Source organism: Strongylocentrotus purpuratus, unplaced genomic scaffold, assembly GCF_000002235.5.
Source record: "Strongylocentrotus purpuratus isolate Spur 01 unplaced genomic scaffold, Spur_5.0 spur5_scaffold_2, whole genome shotgun sequence".
NCBI classification, from domain to species: Eukaryota; Metazoa; Echinodermata; class Echinoidea; order Camarodonta; family Strongylocentrotidae; genus Strongylocentrotus; species Strongylocentrotus purpuratus.
This window is the reverse complement of record NW_022145605.1, coordinates 12,541,106-12,561,475: the sequence shown is the minus strand read 5'-3', so window position 1 is coordinate 12,561,475 and position 20,370 is coordinate 12,541,106. Positions and strand designations below refer to the sequence as shown.

The following is a 20,370-nucleotide window of genomic DNA, read 5'->3' as shown; positions in this document are numbered from 1 at the left end:
GCTCTTGCCTCCTCCCTCCCCACCCCCCGCCAAAAAAATAAATAAGAGATAGAGAGAGAAGGGAAAGGGAAAGGGAAAGAGAAGATAAAAGGAAAGAAAGAAGAGGAAGAAGAAGAAGAAAAGAGGGAAACGGGGGCGAAGGGCTCTTGCATCCCCCCGCCCAAAAAATAAATAAGAGAGAGAGAGAGAGAAAAGGGAAAGGGAAAGAGAATAAAAAAGGAAAAGAAGAAGAATAAGAAGAAAAGAGGGGCTCTTGCCTCCTCCCCCCCTCCCGCGCCAACAAATAAATAGGAGAGAGAGAGAGATAGATAGAGAGAAGGGAAAGGGAAAGAAAATATAAAAGGAAAGAAAGAAGAAGAAGACGGAAAGAGGGAAACGGGGGAAGGGCGAAAGGCTCTTACCTCCCCCTCCCCCCTCCCGCCATGAAGGGAAAGAGAAGGGAGAGGGAAAGAAAATATAAAAGGAAAGAAAGAAGAGGAAAAAGAATAAGAAAAGAGGGAAACAGGGGCGAAGGGCTCTTGCCTCCTTTCTTTTCTTTCTTTTCCTTTCTTTCCTATTCTCCCTCTTTTTCGTTTTTCTCTTTCTTTCTTCTCTTTCCCTTTCCTTCTCTCTCTCTCTCTCTCTTATTTATTTTTTGGCGGGGGGCGGGGGGACGAGGCAAAAGCCCTTTGCCCCCGTTTCCCTCTTTTCTTCTTCTTCTTCTTCTTTCTTTCCTTTTATCTTCTCTTTCCCTTTCCCTTTCCCTTCTTTCTCTCTCTCTGATTTATTTTTTGGCGGGGGGGGGGGGGAGGGGGGGCAAGAGTCCTTCGCCCTTCCCCCGTTTTCCTCTTTTCTTCTTCTTCCTCTTCTTTCTTTCCTTTTATCTTCTCTTTCCCTTTCCCTTTCCCTTCTCTCTCTCTCTCTCTGATTTATTTTTTGGCGGGGAGGGAGGAGGAGGCAAGAGCCCTTCGCCCCCCCCGTTTCCCTCTTTTCTTCTTCTTATTCTTTCTTTCCTTTTATCTTCTCTTTCCCTTTCCCTTTTTTCCTTCTCTCTGTCTCCCCCAGCTAGGCTGGTTTTGTTTAAGAAGCGCCCGTCAGGAGAGTACACGATAGAGTACACGATAGAGTACACGATAAAATTGACGATATCGTGAACTTTATATCGTGAACTTTTCACGATAAAATTCACGATATCGTCAATTTCATCGTGAAAAGTTCACGATAAAGTTCACGATATCGTCAATTTCGTGAATTTCTTCGTGAAAAATATGCGATAAAATTGACGATATCGTGAATTTTATCGCATATTTTTCACGATTTAGTCTATTCGCGATGTCCCTTCAGGGCCACCATAGTTTAGCGATTATTCAATTTTTATAACCATTGTAGACATCTAAAGGACAAGATGAGAAATTGCAAAAGATTATATTTCAAAATAAAAACTCAACTTTTGAATGATAAAAGATAAGTTTGTTCATTAGAAGTAAATCATCGATTTACAATATTCACATGGTAATAAATTGCTCACATTTAGTCTTCTTTTTTGTCCTTCTTTCTTTTTACGTGACAGTGGGAAATGATGTGTACATTTTTCTGCAAATTTACTCCTACCCTTCCCCCCCCCGGCCCCCCCCCCCGGCCCCCCCGGCCCCCCCCCCCTCTCCCCCATTATTCTAGCGATGCCCTATGTCTCAACTCCATGTTATCAGCTCAATTTACAAAACAAACAAAAACCGAGCAGAATACATGGTATTTGGTTTCCGCAGACTTGAGAAAAAAAGCAAAACATTATTTATTTACCGGCATTTTTTTTGCTGATGGGCGGAACCTGTATCACACAGTATTTGCATCTCATTGAAAAGGTTGTACCTAGGTTGTATGTGGTTCCATCTCGTCCACAGTGTGGATGCGCTGTAGCTGTGTGAACACCGACTAGCTTCTCAATATCGACCTGGGTAATATCATTATGATCATAATATAGGAAACATGTTCAATGGTGAAAGGAAAGATACCATTTTGCTAGAAAAAAAACTTTGAAATACCTATTGTACATGTATATGTACAGTCAAACCTGATTTAGTGACCACCTGTCTACAAAGACCACCTGTCTACAACAAGCACATTTTCTGTTTCCCTTGAAAATGGTTTCTCATTGAAACATGTACTAAATGGACCTGTCTTCAAAGACCACTTTTGTGTGTTTCTCTTAGGTGGTCGCTGTAGACAGGTTTGACTGTATATGGATTTTCAATAATTATTTTAAGTGCAGGACAAACCCCTTCCACCACTATCATCGTTTAACATAAACGAGATATTCTGATATACAGGCTTATCGGTTGGCAAAGCATGAAGTCCTGCTGGAGACTCTTTTTCATTTATCTTCTTGAAACAACTAACATGCTATTCCAACAGCCATTGATTATATGACCATTGTGGCCCCGGATCGAGGTTAGGCAAAAAAAAAATCATTTGGATGTCCTTGAACGCCCGCTCGTCATTTTCGGGCTGCTCGTATTTTATTACACAAACAAATACGCACACACATACATTGAAAAGTCTGAATCTTACTGTCGAGAATAAATCCAATTATATATATATATAATAATAATAATCCTAACCCGTGAACCAATATCCGCCCTAGTAGAATTTTGAATTACTCAATCATTGGCTACAGAGGCTGAGGAACAAGGCAAGTGCCCCCTATCGAATAATGAAAAAATAGTAAAACAAGAAAGAGAAAAAAAGAGAAAAAAAGAGAGAAAACTAACGACATACAAAAGGGAAGGTCGAGAAAAGAAGAAAAGAAGGACCCTCCCGCACTTACCCTAATCAGATTGCTTAGAAGTTCTCATTTCATTTTCTGAGTATGACTAATCCCTCCCCCCCCCCCCTCCCCGGATGATGCCATTATTTCCTCAATGGCTGGACTCGTGCTACGATTGATTTTATTACGAAAATGGTCAATTTAGCAAACAGGTGAGTTGTTTTATTGAGTCCGACAATGAACTTACAGTGTCAAGGACATCAAGCTTGTCGACATCGATCTTCTTGAGCAACGGAGTCTCGGTGAGGGCGTAGAACTCGTCGCCGAGTTTCATCCAGTTCACGTTGCAGTTATCCGGGAATTCCATTTCGAAGATAGAGAATATCCGTTGGAAGAGCGTCTTGCAGGGATCCGGGTGACGGGCTGGTGTACCAAAGCCGCTGAAGACCAGCCGCTGATGCTTCATCGCCTTCTCGTAGATGTCACTCTGTCAATCAAACGTATTTCATTAAATTTTGAAAATGTCTTTTTGTTGTTATTGTTACAATAAAAGTGTCGTGGTCTCTTTCAAAACTCAGCAGACCTCGGGACAACTCGGCCTCGCTGCTTTTTGTCATTTTACCCTAACCCTAATCCTAACCCTAATCATAACCCTTACCCTAAACCTAACCCTAAAACTGCAAAAACTGACCGTTTGTGCAGCGAGGCCGAGTTGCCCCAAGGTCCGAGTTAGCCCGACTCCGTTTATTTGAAGCCTGCCGGTGGTTTCCCCTCATAATAATAAATAAGTAGTAGCATTACTAAATAATAATAATTGTAACATTTTCATTTCCCGTAATACTAAACACGTTTATAAGCGCTTTACTATTTTACCTCCTGACATTATAGCCGAACAATACCATTGTAAGACGCCCTGGCATTCCTACCGGCTACTACCGGCCATTAACATCACCTGGGTGGAAAGCGGCAAATAATTGTAAGGCTAGCTTGCCTAAAGGACATTAGTACAGAATTGTTCATATTAATATGTGGAATTGTTTCTTGGAATAATTATGCAAAACAGAAGGCCGATTCTCAACTCCGCAAACGACCATGCATGTACGTGTTATTCCTCTGAGTATGAAGTGACACAACCGGAATTTGAAAAGTATAGCAGCGGTATAGAGTGGCGATTAAAGTGGTTTGAGGTGCGACCAGTCTAACACAAAATAGGCAACACTGTGACGTATCATGCGAGCTCCCGTCCCATTTGCCAAAATGCTATAAACTTTAAAAAGATTATGTTTTCCTCTAATAGGAAAATGTTCAATCTTACATTCACCCTGCATGAATACAATTACCGCATATTTATACAAATCCTGTATGAAACAAATCTATTCCAAATCTATTCCGTCATCTAATTAGAAAATGAAAGTTCATGAAACTTTCTTTACAGAGGAAATTGGAGAGGAGCTCGCAAGATACGTCTCAGAGTTGCCAATTTGTGCTTGATATGGTTGGTTTGTAATAAATAGACATACAGCCTTTTCACACACAGCTAAAATTCTATAAACATGATTAGTATAAACGTGTTTAAACTAATCACCTGAACATACGACATCATTCACACACAGAAATTTCGGTGCGATCGTTAATCGTTTCGTGATTAACTACTGCTCGTAAAATGCGCAGTAGTGCCATTGCACATTGAAGGTCATGTCATATCAATCAAAGCGCACGCTCCAGTTTAAACACGTCTGAAACACGTTTAAACACGAATAACCTTTCACACACAAAATGTCAAGCTCTCTAGATACGAACTTCGTTTCTGCAGCCTGCTTTTAGGGGCGTATCACACAGGGAAAATTTTCTATAAACATGTTTATAACTGTTGAGTTAAACACGTTTATACTAATCATCTCTAGATACGATGAATTTTAGCTGTGTGTGAAAAGGCTGCCTGCTATAATGCACATATACACCACAATAGGTCTAATCAACGTGCTGGTAGGCATAATAAAGGCTTCTAATAATCCGCACTTTCTGCGGCATCAGATGGATATATTATTCTGCGAAATTAAGAGAGAAGGGCTATCGCAGATACAGGATTCTCTGCCCGAGGTGGTGGTGGTGGGGATGGGGGGGGGGGGGGGCACAACTCTGAAATAACGGTCATCAAACTTTTAGATTTTGTTAAAAACTCCATTTTTTTATTATCATTATTGTACGGGATGTAGTGTACTTCGGATGTAAGCATGGGTGTCGATCCCGGGGGATGGGGGGATATATCCCCCCAATATTTCAGGTGGGGGGATGGCCTGTACAATCATCCCCCCAATAATTCACCATAAACAAATTTTAAAAATGAAGAGAAAAATTAACGATCAGAGCCCGATGAGAGTAGTTAATGGTTATTACTCGCAAGATGACCATCAATATACACATTTTGATATCTCATTTTCATAATAAATATATATATACGAAGTAAATAAGACAACCGTATATGAGACAAGAATAAATTGAATTCTCGCTCATACGGCTTCACCAGGAATTGATGAATTTATTCAATTTGTTCAATCAACAGCATCACAGAAATGCAGTGCGCCAATTGCAAAGACGCAACGTCAAAAAGCAACGAGCTAAATGTTAAGCGCGAAGCGCAAAAGTAGCAATCTGCAATGCACATCAGACAATCCTGGAAAATGTAAACATAAATGAACTCTGTGACGGTTTCGTGATGAGATCGGAGACAAGGAGAAAGATTTTCGGACATTAGTATGAGTTCACTAGTTGTTATGTTGTTTCCGTTCACCCTTTTTAAAATTCACGTCATTGTATCTTTTTAAAAATATTTTTCACTCATTTTATTTCCTGATATTTCCTAAAACATTTTTCATTTTTGGAGAAAGATTATTATGTCACAACTTATTTTTGTTTTATTCAAAAGCTGATGCAGGCCTATGTCACTGGCGTACTGGGGGGAAGGGCGCTTGGCCCCCCGCCAAATAAAATCCAACCATGACTTATTTTCAATTTCATACAAGTGGTTTATAAATGTTCGTGATATCACATGATTTTCAACAAAATTCGCGTTTCTCCATTTCTGTTGCAAACTGACACATTCCCAAAAAGCCAGGAAGAGCATATATTTTGTATAGTCACAAATGGACCTAATTAGTGGCCGTTTACACTAACAGTAGTATACAATTCCTTTCGAGAAGCTGTTGCGACAAGCATTGCCGGGAGATAGCATGCTACCTACCACTCGGGCTGTGCATGCAAATATTTGCGAACGAACGTTCCATACTTCTTACATCATGTGGGGAAACTGAATTCAGACAAGGATTAATATAGAGAACAGTACAACGATCGTCTTCTTTCTCTAATAATGTAGTGAAAGCGGAAGGGTGGCAACTGAATTCAGACGTGGATTAAGAGTAATAATCAAATGAAACGTCAAAGTACACGATACAACGAAACGTCTTCTTTTACTAATAATTTAATTAAACGTGAAAGCTTCCGCGCTACGCGCGGGATGGGCGAAAATGATTTCAGGCAAGGACAAGATACAACGAATCGTCTTCCTTCTCTAATATTTAATGAAACGGTAAAGCTTCCGTGCTTTGCGCGGGATGGGCGAAAATGAATACAGACAAAGATTAAGAGTAATAATTTATTGAAACGTCGAAGCTTCCGCGCTTCGCGCGGTAGGGGTAAAACTAAATTCATGAAGGACACGACACAACAAATCGTCTTCTTTCTCAAATAATGTAATAAAATGTGAAAGCTTCCGCGCTTCGCCCAGGAATGGGTGAAAATGAATTTAGACAAGGATTAAGAGTCGAGAATGGTACATAGAATCGTTTTCTTTCTTTAATAATCTAATGAAACGTCAGAGGGGAACGTGATTCGAACATTAAGGATTAAGAGTCGATAATGGTACATCGAAGCGTCTTCTTTCTTTAATAATCTAATGAGACGTCAGAGCTTCCGCGCTACGCGCGGAGGAAGGGGAAGTTGATTCAAACAAGGATTAAGAGTCGAGAACGGTCCAACGAATCGTCTTCTTTCTCTAATAATGTAATAAAATGTGAAAGCTTCCGCGCTTCGCCCAGGAATGGGTGAAAATGAATTCAGACAAGGATTAAGAGTCGAGAATGGTACATAGAATCGTTTTCTTTCTTTAATAATCTAATGAAACGTCAGAGGGGAACGTGATTCGAACATTAAGGATTAAGAGTCGATAATGGTACATCGAAGCGTCTTCTTTCTTTAATAATCTAATGAAACGTCAGAGCTTCCGCGCTACGCGCGGAGGAAGGGGAAGTTGATTCAAACAAGGATTAAGAGTCGAGAACGGTCCAACGAATCGTCTTCTTTCTCTAATAATTTAGTGAAACGTCAAAGCTTCCGCGCTTCGCGGGGAGGGGGGAACTCCCCCTCCCTGCACCCAACCCCCTAGGGACCGCGCTTCGAACGCTTTGCCTGCTCACTACCGCCCCCCCCCCCCCTAAAATGAAATCCTGGCTACGCGCTTGGGAGGGGTGCAACTTGCCACACTCTTCTACCTCTTGGTTGCTTTGATCCATTACCAAAATATTTTGGCACTTATCATCCCCCCCAACCATGGATACAAATCGACACCCTTGGATGTAAGATAACGGTAAGATAACGGTCAACTCTGAAATAACGGTCATCAAACTTTTAGATTTTTTTAAAAACTCCATTTTCCCTGATTACCTGATTTTCAAGTTTCTCCTTCAGCCTAAAAGAATTTGCTGTCGAGGCACGATATTCTTAGGGACAAAGTGATCTTTTATTATCATTATTGTACGGGATGTAGTGTACTTTGGATGTAAGATAATGATTTGCAGGGGTGTCTATATATTTTACGTTGTCAACATGGTATACGGGGTGATGGACAATCATCAAATTTACAACGACACCATACGCCGCTGATATAAGATCTCCAAATACTAATTCGGAATAATAAAGTCATTGCACTTTGCCTATGCCTCATGAGCTTTAGGCAGTTGCTAGAATAGTAGAATAGTTGCTAGAATAATATACATGTAATACATATAAATAATACACATGGACTCTAAATCCTTTCTGAAATAATACAAAATTACTTTCTAAATCCTAGCAAACTCTTGTCTATATAATTATATGCAGTGACAAAAGTATAATAAAAGATACAGGGAATATATTCTAACGAAATCACAATCAGTCTTCAAATATTATGATATAAAACAGTCAAAGAGGGAAAATCAGAAATGAAAGGGAGCAAAAGAGAGAGGCATGACACTTTCTTCTACATACAAATATGTATATAAGTATATCGGTCCCGATTCAAAGATTTATTCCCCATATAGGCATACTTAGACGAAATCTTAACAGATAAACAGTTTTATAAAATAATAACCGCGACAATATTGTAAACTCTAGTGTGTAATGACTATGTTCCAATTCCATTGAATGGGGCAGTGGCGTTGATCAATCTTCTCCGCTTGAAGGGGGCGTATACGTTCTTTAAAAGACTACAATCATAGTCAGTGTTGAAACTAGTGAGTGCAACATTTTGAAAGACAACCATGTCCCCAGGACTTTAGGAAAATGAACGTTTAATAAGCCAATTTTCGTGGGCTTGTACGACCACATTAGAAATTCGCGACCATTAAATCTAGTGACATGTGACGTAATCTGAATGTAATTTTAAAGGGCACTAGAAAAAAACTCAGGTTGTTGAAAACTGCCCTCGACATGATTTTTCGAAAAACGTTGCGCTCGTGTTATACTAGACATGGCATGGTGAATAAAAATGCAATCGCTTGTCAGACATTTGACATACTTCCCCCCCCCACCCCCCCCCCCCCCCATTTCAATGGAAACGTCTAGCATGACTCACGTTTAAATAATGTTTAATTTGATTATAAATTAAATATACCAGAGAGAAGGCGTGTTCAATATATTATAGAGCTGCATGAGGCCCTTTGAATAAAACACAAATGAGATCGAATGCAATCAACCGAAAAAGAAAAAAACAAGAAACAAACAGAAACAAAAACAAAATACCCAACAAAACAAAAGAACAGAACAACTTACAATAAAAACTTACAACAAAAACAACAACAAAACCCGGATTTTGACCTTCAACCTATAAGTATTTAGAATTGGGATTTGGAAGTTTTTCTTGGAAAAAAAAATTGTTTCTTCTTATGCAGGGATGGGAGAGGGGGGGGGGGGCTATTTGATATGTCTTACCCTGAGAAATCGGCCCTGGTATTTGACCTCCCCTCCTTCTATGATGAATCGATGAAGGAAAGAAAGACCATCGAAAAGATGATCCACGCTTTCCTCGCCGACCTCGAATTGGCCAGGTCCATTACGTAAGAGATTTCCCTTCAGCCAACTCGGAATGGTGCCTGTAAAATAGATAGCATAATAATTAATGGCAGACAATAAATTCCCTTCGCCAGTTGCATGCATGCACTCCGGGAAGTCTGCATGCAAGTACCGACTCGAATTATAGTCCTGTCAGTTTATGGCTAATAAAGAGTGTTTTATTGAATAAATTATCAAAATGTCGCAAAAATATAAAATAGTTACCTTGCCGCAATAATGCGATTTCAGTGTTAAAGAAACTGTCTGGAAAGTGGAAAAATTTGGGGAAAGATTGATTAAGAATTATGGCAAACTGTCACTTTGGGAGATGATCAAATAAAAATAAATGGTCATAATACTCGAAACCACAATGATCTTAAAACACGGAAATAAAATGTACATAGGACAACACACAAACACGTGGCATCAAAGTTAAAGGGATAGTTGAGTTCTGTTGCACAGGGCGCTACACAAAATAATTTTTTTGTGAGATAATGAAAAACTGAGTGTCAAATTTGAAAGAACATAATATTTTAATGACAAAATCATCTTTGTTTGATCAAAATCGGTTCAGAGACGGCTGAAATATAACGATTTCTAATACTTGTGTACCATCACAAATATTAGATATTTTGAAAAATTTGAAAAAACCGTTGAAAACCGTTGAAAAAAACACGAAATAACGCCTTTTACGTCGTATTTCAGCCAATGCCGATGTTGGCTTTCTGGTTGGCATTTTCGTGTTGTTTATATTATCCACATTCACCCGGCTCATGTATTGTTATTTTTAATTAAATAACTAATTAACGGTCGCCGTGTTTTTTTAAGTGGAGCTGAAGTGGTATGATCGTATTGGCTAATTTTCACACATTTTAGGGTCTAAAATTACCTTCATAGCAATTTTATGTTCTAAAAGGGCACTATATAGATAAGAATAAGAGCAATAACCATGCACCTTGAGGGCATTTTCGGTCTGAAAACAGAACTCAACTATCCCTTTAAGGGCATTATTATCAACAACTTATAACATTGAGAAATGGGCAGTCTGAAAAGCAATCCTTTTCAGGGGACATTTAACATTTTACCATGATATTCTTCCGACCTGACACAAATAATGAGACAGCTCACAGTTTTGTTTTCTATCGTTACCATGCAGAGCTCAAATTTCTCTTTAAAACATCGTTTTAGAATAACTTCGGAGCTGCATATAGGATAGGGGACGATCTTTCTCTTGATTTTATATAGTCTCAGATACTTCTAATTTTACTGGATCAATAGAACCGTTATTTCCTGGATCACAATTATTAAAAGATCTCTTTATATAGCTTCATGGTCTTCATGGTATTTAATACCATCATAATTTTGTTCATGTATCACCTTTATATTGTAATGTGCCGGTTGTTATGGTTCTTTCTTAATTCATGGTTATGTTCTTAAATGTTTTTTTTTTGTCAGTTTAACCCCATATTACCTTCAATTCATGCCAATCGTCTATATGTGAATAATTGTGAAGAAAACAGCACTGAATTTGACTGACTTTGTGAACTAACATTAAAAAACCGCTGTCTTCTTGGTATGGATGTTTAAAAAAAAAATTTAAAAAAAAAAAATCAAAAGTAGGTTTAAATTCAAGCTCGACTGTATACACTCGATTGCTTAATGCACAGTTCACACCGACGCCGAATGTCGCGCTTTAAATCGGCGATCAATTCGGCGTCATTTTTGTTTACTTTTCAAAAAATCTCACGATCTCCTCAGATATGTTATGCTCTGATATCTTAAAGCTTATCTGCCGTAGTTTACAGGAGGGATTAGACCGCTCTGCAAGGTCACTGGACAGGTGGTTATCTCATCAACTCAGCTCTCAGTTAACATAAGAAAGAGAAGATCATGGGGGACCAATGGTCACCGATTAGGCATTGTGTTTTATATAGAGGGAGCAAGTAGCTACCAGTAGTGCAGTGGGCCTTTAAGAAAGCGTGTCAATTGGTGACAGAGCGTACAAGGTGGGGTCACCGCTTTGAACCAAGCTCTATTAAACCCTGTTAAGCTTTCCTACGCTTTGAGCAAAACTTTGATAAGCTTTGTGACGCTTTGATAAGCTTTAATACGCGCGCTCTCCCCGCTTTACGCAATTCGTGACAGATCGCCTCAAATTTTTAAACAGTTTAAAAAAATTTGGCGCTCTTGCCGAATGTCCCGAATTGCTCAAAGCTTTCTCACGCTCTATTACGGTCTTTACGCTTTAATTAAGCTTTGTTACGCTTTGCCGCCGCTTTGCTCGCCGATTTAATTCGCCATCAATTCGGCGTCGGTGTGAACTTAGCATTAACTAGCCTTTTGACAAGGCCTCGTTGACTCTGGCTTAGTCCACTGCCTGGACTGTTCTCTTCATGATCCGTGCGCGCTCACATATTACTAGTACACCATAATATACACGTACGGAAACAGAGCCTGAGAAATTTCGGGGAAGGTGAATTGGTGGGGAGTACGCATTTCATAAACGCGCGCGCATTTGGGAAAGGGCGAAAGATTAAAACGACCATCAGCTGGTCTAACTCTGGCTAAGCGGCTGAGATGAGTCTAGATACCCGGAGTGAACGCGCGACCGAATGACGAATGTATATGCTGACGTCGTGCTAGGATACGTTCGCTGATTGGACACTACGTTTTCTGAAGCGAGTTCCAGTCGGAAACAAGGGTTAACATAAGAAATCCAAACCAGATTGATAAAGGCCACAGGTCTGGACAATTCGCACTGGCGTTCATTCAGGTTTTCGCGATTAGTCTCTTTTTAGTCGCTCGGCGTCTATCAGGCATGTGGCCTTGTTTAAAGGCTAAGCATTAACGGGAATACACAAAGAAAAAATTACCTGGGGGGTGTTTCACAAAGATCCTAAGTTGAACTTATCTCTAAGTTGAACTTAAAAATTATGGAAAGCCGTTAGCATCCTTGAAAATATTTTCTAAAAGTTATTTTAAAAGGCATAAAATATTGATTCAAATCATTCATATTTTCTATTACCACGGGAGATTTCATGTTCTTGATGTGGAATTTATGAAAAGTCTAAAATACTTGAATTTTCGCTTTTTAATATATTTCATTACAAGGCTACAAATGGCTCTCCATAATATTTAAGTCCAACTTAGAGTTAAGTTCGACTTAGAATCTTTGTGAAACACCCCCCTGGATGCCTATAATCAAATTTGCTTTTATTTTGCAGCTGCACGTACCTCGCTCGGGTGACCTCGTTCAATGACCTCGTTTAATGACCTCAATATTTTAAAGTGACTATGTTGTCTCATCTCTTTGGTAACAAATTAATTTGCTTGCTGTATTTGCTATTTTTGCTTGTTTCACGTTGTATATAATCATCTTAATGGCAATATAATGACAGGGATTATCATGAGGCATAGGAAGATGCTTTGAAGAAAATATATGGATTCTTTTCAAAGAACTAGCTATGTATTCTGTACTCTAAGGATTCGGGAGTATAATGAGTACAGATTTGTGTTTCTTCTTCTTTGGCAAAGTCTTCTTAATGGTGTGGACTGAGCTGTAATCTCCATCTTCATCCCTAGCTCCCCTCTCTCTCTCTCTCTCTCTCTCACTCTCTCTCCCACTCTCTCTCTCTCTCTCTCTCTCTCCATTAGCCTCTCCTCCCCTCCCCTTCTCTCTCTCGTTTTCTCCCTCTCTCTCTCTCTCTCTCTCACACTCTCTCTCTCTCTCTCTCTCTCTCCCTTAGCCTCTCCTCCTCTCCCCTTCTCGCTCTCTCTCTCTCTCCCTTAGCCTCTCCTCCCCCTTCTCTCTCTCTCTTTCTCCCTCTCTCTCTCTCTCTCTCTCTGTCAGATAAGATCTACTTATCTGCATGATCAACCCATCGCAGAGGTCAACTACGGCTTAATATGCACTTGAACTTGCTGAAAACAGTCTTGTGGCTGATAGCAAGTGTTTTTAACCATGGATAAATAATAAAACAAACAAATAAACAAACAAGGCTTCTTGCCCACCTATTATTACTGTTACGTCCTCTACCATTACAACTACTTCAATCAAATGTTAGTTTTATTTATGGGAACCTATAATCTACAAGCTAAGCTTTTTAATAGGTTCCTCACATTTCACTCTGTATAACCTTATATTCATTACAATTAATTTCGACGTCTTTTCAAAGAATTAATTATATAATGTGACACTTTTAGCATATTTCATATTATGTTCTATTTTTGTCAATTATGTAAATTCTTTTTATTTGTGAAATGTGAAATAAACTTGAAACTTGAAACTTGACACTATTATCTCATACCGTGTCATCGTTTCGCGGTGAACCCATAAAAACCAATCAAGATAAGGACCTATCTCATATTACTGGGTCACATTATTATACCCGGAAAGATAACAACTACGAACAAAACGGGGGATAAATTAACAAAGGTGCTATTTCGCCTATCCAAGGTTTTGACGAGAAAATATTCCCAAACAGTTTGTAATTATCCAATAAAAATCGACCAACAATCAATCGTAAAAAGTACCGTATTTTACAATCTTACATTTACATTTATTATCTATTCAATCATATAATTTTCATCGTAAAGTTACGGTTGATTGAAGGAGATGCGACTAATTTGATGGAAATAGGGTTAATCGTATCTTTTTATGTTACAGTGCCAAGGTTTTATATTTCTTTCTTTTTTAATACAATATATATATATATATATATATATATGAAACCTAATTGAACCAGAAAGTTTAATTCACAACTCCCTGATCGAACTGAGTGAGCACTCTTACATTTTACAAAGAAATACAACACTTCTCCTAAATAACAATTAAAGCGATTGCCTTTTGGCTTAATTGTCAAGCAGAAACTGATGATTATGTACGATTCTTTAAAAATATAGCTTTTGCTTTCCTTTCGGTTAAGGTTAGCAATGCAGGGCCTCAACCGTGAAATTCTATCGACACAATAATAAGAGATGGAATATGCAGCTGTGTTGCTTTTAAGCGTGATTTATTTTAGGCATGAATTTAGAAAGAGATGCCTGCCACTGTACGCAAGCCACAATGCCATTATTTTAATTTGATGATAACAAGTTCAAGTGCATAAATTAAGCCGTAGTTGGCCTCTGCGATGGGTTGATCATGCAGATAAGTAGATCTCATCTGACAGAGAGAGAGAGAGAGAGAGAGAAAGAGAGAGAAAGAGAGCGAGAAGGGGAGATGAGAGAGGCTAAGGGAGAGAGAGAGAGAGAGAGAGAGAGGGAGAAAACGAGAAAGAGAAGGGAGGGAGGAGAGGCTAATGGGAGAGAGAGAGAGAGAGAGAGAGAGAGAGAGAGAGAGAGAGAGGGGGGAGCTAGGGACGGAGATAGATATTACAGCTCAGTCCACATCATTAAGAAGACTTTGCCAAAGAAGAAGAAACAAAAATCTGTTCTCATTATACTACCGAATCCTTAAGAATACATAGCTAGTTCTTGGCAATGAATCCATATAATACATGTTTTTCTACTATCTTCCTATGCCTCATTATAATGACTGTCATTCTATTGCCATTGTATTCTTAATCCGACGCCATCGGCTAGTCGAATAAGGGCTGTAACATAAATCCCTGATTACAATATTATTGAATCCCCGTCGCTTGACGTTTGCCCATTACAGTAAATGCTGGGAAAAACTCCCAAATTATCATACCCAGTTTTTGACCATAAAGAGATCTGAAGTCATAATTATCAACATCATCATCATCATCATCAGAGAAAGAGGCATTTGTTAAAACAATATTTAATACCATGGCTTTTACAGACCATGAACGAGCACGATGTGGGCCAATAATCCCCTGAGGCTGAGACTTCTATATACTTCTACTTCTATGGTAATACTAGCTCATCAACGCCTGTTTAGCATCTGGATGAGGGTAAAGCAATACAGCTCTATGCGATACAGATCCTGAAAAGGGAACTAAATTGTTTCAAGAGCCACCTTGAACTACTCCAAAGAAGGCAGTTCGGCGATGATCTGAGGTATAGCTCGTCCCAGTCCTTAAGTGTCCTGGGGAAATAACTAAATTTGTAAGTGTCCATTGAAGAGCCTAGTCTCATATATCGTTGTTGTTGACTCCTCCTTGTATAATTCACTACCTCGGTTTGATGTAATCCGGTATTGGTATCGCAATTTTATTATTTGCTATCTTGTAAAACATTGCAATCGAGACGAGCGGAATGCATATTACTTTAAAATTTAAATTTTAAAAAAAAAGGAAGGAATTAAAGGTAAAGACCAGTTATGGTCATGCGATAGCATTGTGAAAGAAACGTTGTGGAATCGATCAGAAAAGGTTGATCATCTAGCATCTGCAAGGTTCTGGAATCATCAAAATGATAAGAAATGTGGCCCATTCTTCGTAAAGTTACAAGCACTATACACAGAAAGATGTATATGGGACTACCCTATATCTCTCACAGACCATGAGAGAAATAAATTTACCAAATATATGAATTAGTAGGCGGTTTTCCCGGCAAATTTTTTATCATCATGTATTAGTCAAAACATATTCTTTCACATGATTGATAATGAGAGCTTCCATTTCATTTTTTGAAATTGGGGCGTTTCCAATACTGGTCTTTACCTTTAACACATTGAAAATCGATCGAAAATGTTAACTCTAAATCCGCTCTAATGTCATGATTGAAAGAGAAAACGGATAATGTGTCTAAAAGCATTGTTGTGAAGTGAATGTTGACATTTGGTTTTTTCTCACAATTCAAATCTCCCTGGCAGATAACAGATTACAGAAAAACTCCATTTCAGACTGTGTTTAAGTGGGAGCCATTTCGGTTTTTGGCCCATCGACTAATAATGTTAATAATGTGTGATAATTGCCAAATGCGGTAATGTACATGTACAGCCTTCTCCACTCAAAATGCACATCTTGTAAAAATACATCAATTCATTTGAGATAACATAATCCGATTTATCCAGCAAATTGTCCGATCATTTATTTCTGTATGTGGCATGTCAGCATTATATAATAGGTTTAATCAAGAAAACGTGTATCAATATTGACATTATGGTGTGTAATTTTTTAAATATAGGTAGTTATATAACCCCATATTCAGAATAAATCACACTTTTGTGTTTCATCGTGCAATACATAATTATGTGTGTAATATCCAATATTTATATGTATATTAACCAGATTTATAACATCAAACCCAAAATAACAAATATAGCAATCGAAAACTCCTTATCAGAAAACACATATTCTTGGTTGAAATTTGTAATTAAATTTAAACAAGTCCGGATTTTGGACATTCTTTCAAATTTAGGGCAAAATACGACAACTTTTAGTAAAGATATGCGCGTGGCATCCAGCCTATCTTATTCCTCAGTATTTTTGCAAGAATTTTAGCATGGATGCCTACAATGCATTATCCCCAAGATAGTTACCATGGAATCTTTTCTTTTGTTTGGCTACTTACATTACTGTGGCCAGGAGTTGGCGTGAGGGTGAGCATGTGTGTGATTGTGTATGTGTGTTTAGACAGTTGAGTCCGATTCCCTCGATATAAAGGGGATGATTTTCCGCAAATAAATCTCCTTACCGAGAAAGCTTTGAGTGGTTATATTATCATAATTTCAGGGTTGAAATCTACACTAACGCTGCTTACGAATTACATTTAAATGTATTCACATTCAAATTCAAATTCAATTTCGGTTTTATTACAAATATACCAAATAAAAAGTCTAAAGACTAACAATAATTGGCTTACAATGTAAATTTGAGGGAATAACTAGCTTTTTTTTAGGTCACTTCTATTCATGAGATGCATGAGCTGATAAGGTTGTTCTTTGATCCCCATCAGATGTACACAGTAAATATGGCAACACAGTCGTCACAATTTCCAAGATGGTGCGTGTGTAAATGGAGTGTGTCTAAATGTTCTAATTCTTTAGTGGTTTATTACCCCCCCCCCCGAAAGGTTAGTAAGCCTTCGAATTTCAAGAAGAAAAAAAAAAGGGAAAAAAATTGATATGAATAAAAAGAGAAAAGATGAGAAATTGTACGGGAAAGCAGAAATGCGGTTCATAGCCTACAGTTTAATATAATAGTCAAGCAAGCATAAATACATCGGGACAATAATAGCCGCGGGCTTATTATTTCCGTGTTACTTTCAACTTCCTGGTTGCTAACTATTAAATGAGAGCCGGTGGCAGATTCCGCATTTTTTCAGGGAGGGGGATCAGTCCCGGAAAGTTTCTTACCAACGGTAAAAGGGGGTATCACATTAATTCTAGGTGCTGACGGGTCTTCAATTTCTGTTGGGAGGGACATAATAATATATGGGGAACATGATTTGTGTACTAGGGTTGTGTTTCACCAAGGTCACGTATTATGGCCCCATGCATGCACGACATTTCCTATGGATCCACCAACACGTTCTACCTGTTTGGCCCCAGACAAAGGCTTCACATTAATTTCCCGACATGTACAGGAACCCCCATATTCGATCCAGTTTGAAAGAGAAGGTTGAGATGCGGTAGAAGTGAACAAAAATAATTTGTGAGCCTAATTTCTGGGGTTTTTTTTAATGTTAGTTTGGAAGAACATTATAGGCCTAGTAGAAAATAATTGATGTTTCAAAATAATGCCCTTGCGGCTCGGGAAGATAGCATATGGAAACGTTTGTTTGTATTTGTCTCATAAAAGAATTTGACAACAAACTGACTCCCACACGGTGTTGAGTGCTCAGGGGTCACGGGCCACTTGCTTCATCGGGCAGGTAGTTCCATTATGTGAATGGGTAAATTAACTATTACAAAATAAGGGGACACATTACATTGTACAATAGGGACACACATTGTTTTTATTGTGCAGAACAACTTATTGCATGAAACAATAAAACCAAAATGCATTTTGTATTCTAACTATAGGAGTACAAAGAATAATAACAGGTGAATGAAATGCATAAACACCACAAACACCTGGGGAGGAAGCATTCATAAATTTGAATACATATAGTTGATAAACGACTCCGATGAAACTATAAAACCAAAGTGAAATTCGCGTTCTGGCAATTGGAGTACAAAGAATGATAGCAGGTGAATATGCTTCAACAGCTACACAAACACCTAGGAAGCTAGGAAGCATCCATAAATTTGAATAAATTTAGTTGATAAACGACTCCGCATGTGGACGTTGGTTGGAGCAGAAAGCAGTGAATTCTTAACATCACGAACCCATTTAACAGAATGTCGGAACGTAAATTAAATTTGGCGCGGTTGGAAAATGCATCTTTCTACCCTGCGACTTTAATGGTACGATCCAGTAAACTAAAACAGTAAAATGGCTCTTATCTTAAAACTACTCATTAAATAAAACCCAAATCTTCAGTGATATCAGAAAAAATATGTTTTATCTTACTAATAATTAAAAAAGATATATAAACATTGTGAAAGTGTCGTATTTTACGATAAAAGACACCGATTTAGCGAACATGACGTCATTAGTGCGCTCGCATCAGGGAATCAAAGTGTGATTGAAACTCGCTATTTGCTCTTCTCCAACGCAAAAAGAAACGACATTGTGCTGGATAAATGTATTCTTTCCGACAAAAGTACAGAAAATTTGCATATGGTCTTTTTATATTATACTTTATGAAATGTTACCCGAGTGACTTCCGGGCGCCCCAATGCTGGAAAGAAACGCACATTTTAGAAAACTTCACTTTTTCATCGAAAATTTGTTTATTTTGTTCTATGCACGCAAGTCAGATTGAGCGGATGATACAACGTTTCCATAATTATGAGCCCCGAGATCACCTCGGCGATGATAGTTTGCACCATTACCCTCGTAGTCGATTAATATTTGCTTAATATTTCATGATTTTTTTAACACGTAAAGTCCATAGGCTTTTTCATGAAAGGTAAATATGGTCTCATATTCCCCGATTAGCTCTTTTATGATGATTTTGTAAAACCACTACTCAGATGTCTGATACGGGTAATAATTACCTATAATCTCTGTTTGTATCGGGATGGGTGTCTCCTGCTTAACAGATTGGTAAATCTTCTTCAGGAGATCTTTCTCACTCTCCGATCCGCCGTTAATCGCAGGGTCGGTTGACGTTTTTATTTCACCTTTCTCCATCGTTCCAGCTGTATCTGACGAATCACCGTTCACTCTTATGATCGCCGCCTTGTATGTTCGCCGCGGAGTTTGAGCTTTCGACTCCGATGTATAATTCGCACCCGTTATAATAGCTCATCAATTCTGTGTGTGTCCGTATAAAGGGCATATACACAGAGTAACGGGTAGACGCAATGTAGACAGAATGTGATATTACCTGATAATAGATGTAATGATACGTATTGTATAGTATCTCTTTGGTATTATACTGATCGTTGCTGGTTTATTACTGACGTATATGTCTGTACTATGTTGTATGTATTCTGATATGTCTGCGTTATGGGGACTTTTACATTGCACGTCGACACTAGTGGCGATCAAGTTCGGGGCGGATCCAGGTGGGCCGAATCGGCTGCTCCCTCCCCTTTTTCTTTGTTCCTTAAACTATTATAGTTATATTCATAATGTTGTATTTCATATGCTCTGAGTTTGATACTTAAGGTGTAAATATGTTCATGCTGTATAGATTATTGTACCTTCTTAGTATACTTCAGTGAATTGTATTTATAGCGCCATAAGCGACATGCCTGACCAGGCGTGTACGCAGGGGGGGGGGGGGGGGGGGGGGGTTGAACCTTTGACTTTTTTTTTACGTGTATGCTTTGGACGACCCCCCCCCTTTTACATTAAAAATAATAATAATAATAATACAAAAAATTATGGTAATGGTGACCCCAAAAAGCTGGCCTTCCCCCCCCCCCCCCCCCCCCCCCAACGAATCTAAATATCGATCGGCCAAATTTTCAAATTTTGGGACAAAAAAAAAGTCCTCTAACCTCCCTCCCCCCTCCCCCTCCCCCCCCCCCCCCCCGACTCCCCCCTCCCCCTCCCCCAACCCCCACTTATTCAGCGGCTGGCTGAGTCGTTGCGAAATTTTCGGCGTCATGATTTTCAAATTTTAAACCCCCCCCCCCCTCTCGAAAAAAAATCCTGCGTACGCACCTGTGCCTGACGGACATGGGCCCCATTTCACAAAACTTGTCATCAGTGACAACTGAGAGTTGCTTCTGATTGGTCATCAGCAGATTTGTCATTGATTTTTCGCATTTGTCATCGGAAAAAGGCTTTGTGAAACGG

General features: G+C 38.8%; 1 protein-coding gene across 1 annotated transcript in view; it reads right to left on the bottom strand.

The window, feature by feature from the left end:
• LOC752114 (retinal Mueller cells isomerohydrolase) overlaps positions 1-19,501 on the bottom strand; it is a 29,901-nt gene extending 10,400 nt beyond the window's left edge. Inside the window, exons 1-4 of the mRNA XM_030991683.1 lie at positions 19,119-19,501; positions 8,987-9,147; positions 2,991-3,230; positions 1,780-1,930 (exon numbers count right to left, since the gene is read on the bottom strand). Coding sequence (XP_030847543.1) covers positions 1,780-1,930; positions 2,991-3,230; positions 8,987-9,147; positions 19,119-19,254 — 688 coding nt within the window. The 5' untranslated portion in view covers positions 19,255-19,501. The remainder of the gene's footprint in view (positions 1-1,779; positions 1,931-2,990; positions 3,231-8,986; positions 9,148-19,118) is intronic.
• Positions 19,502-20,370: the final 869 nt, after the last annotated feature.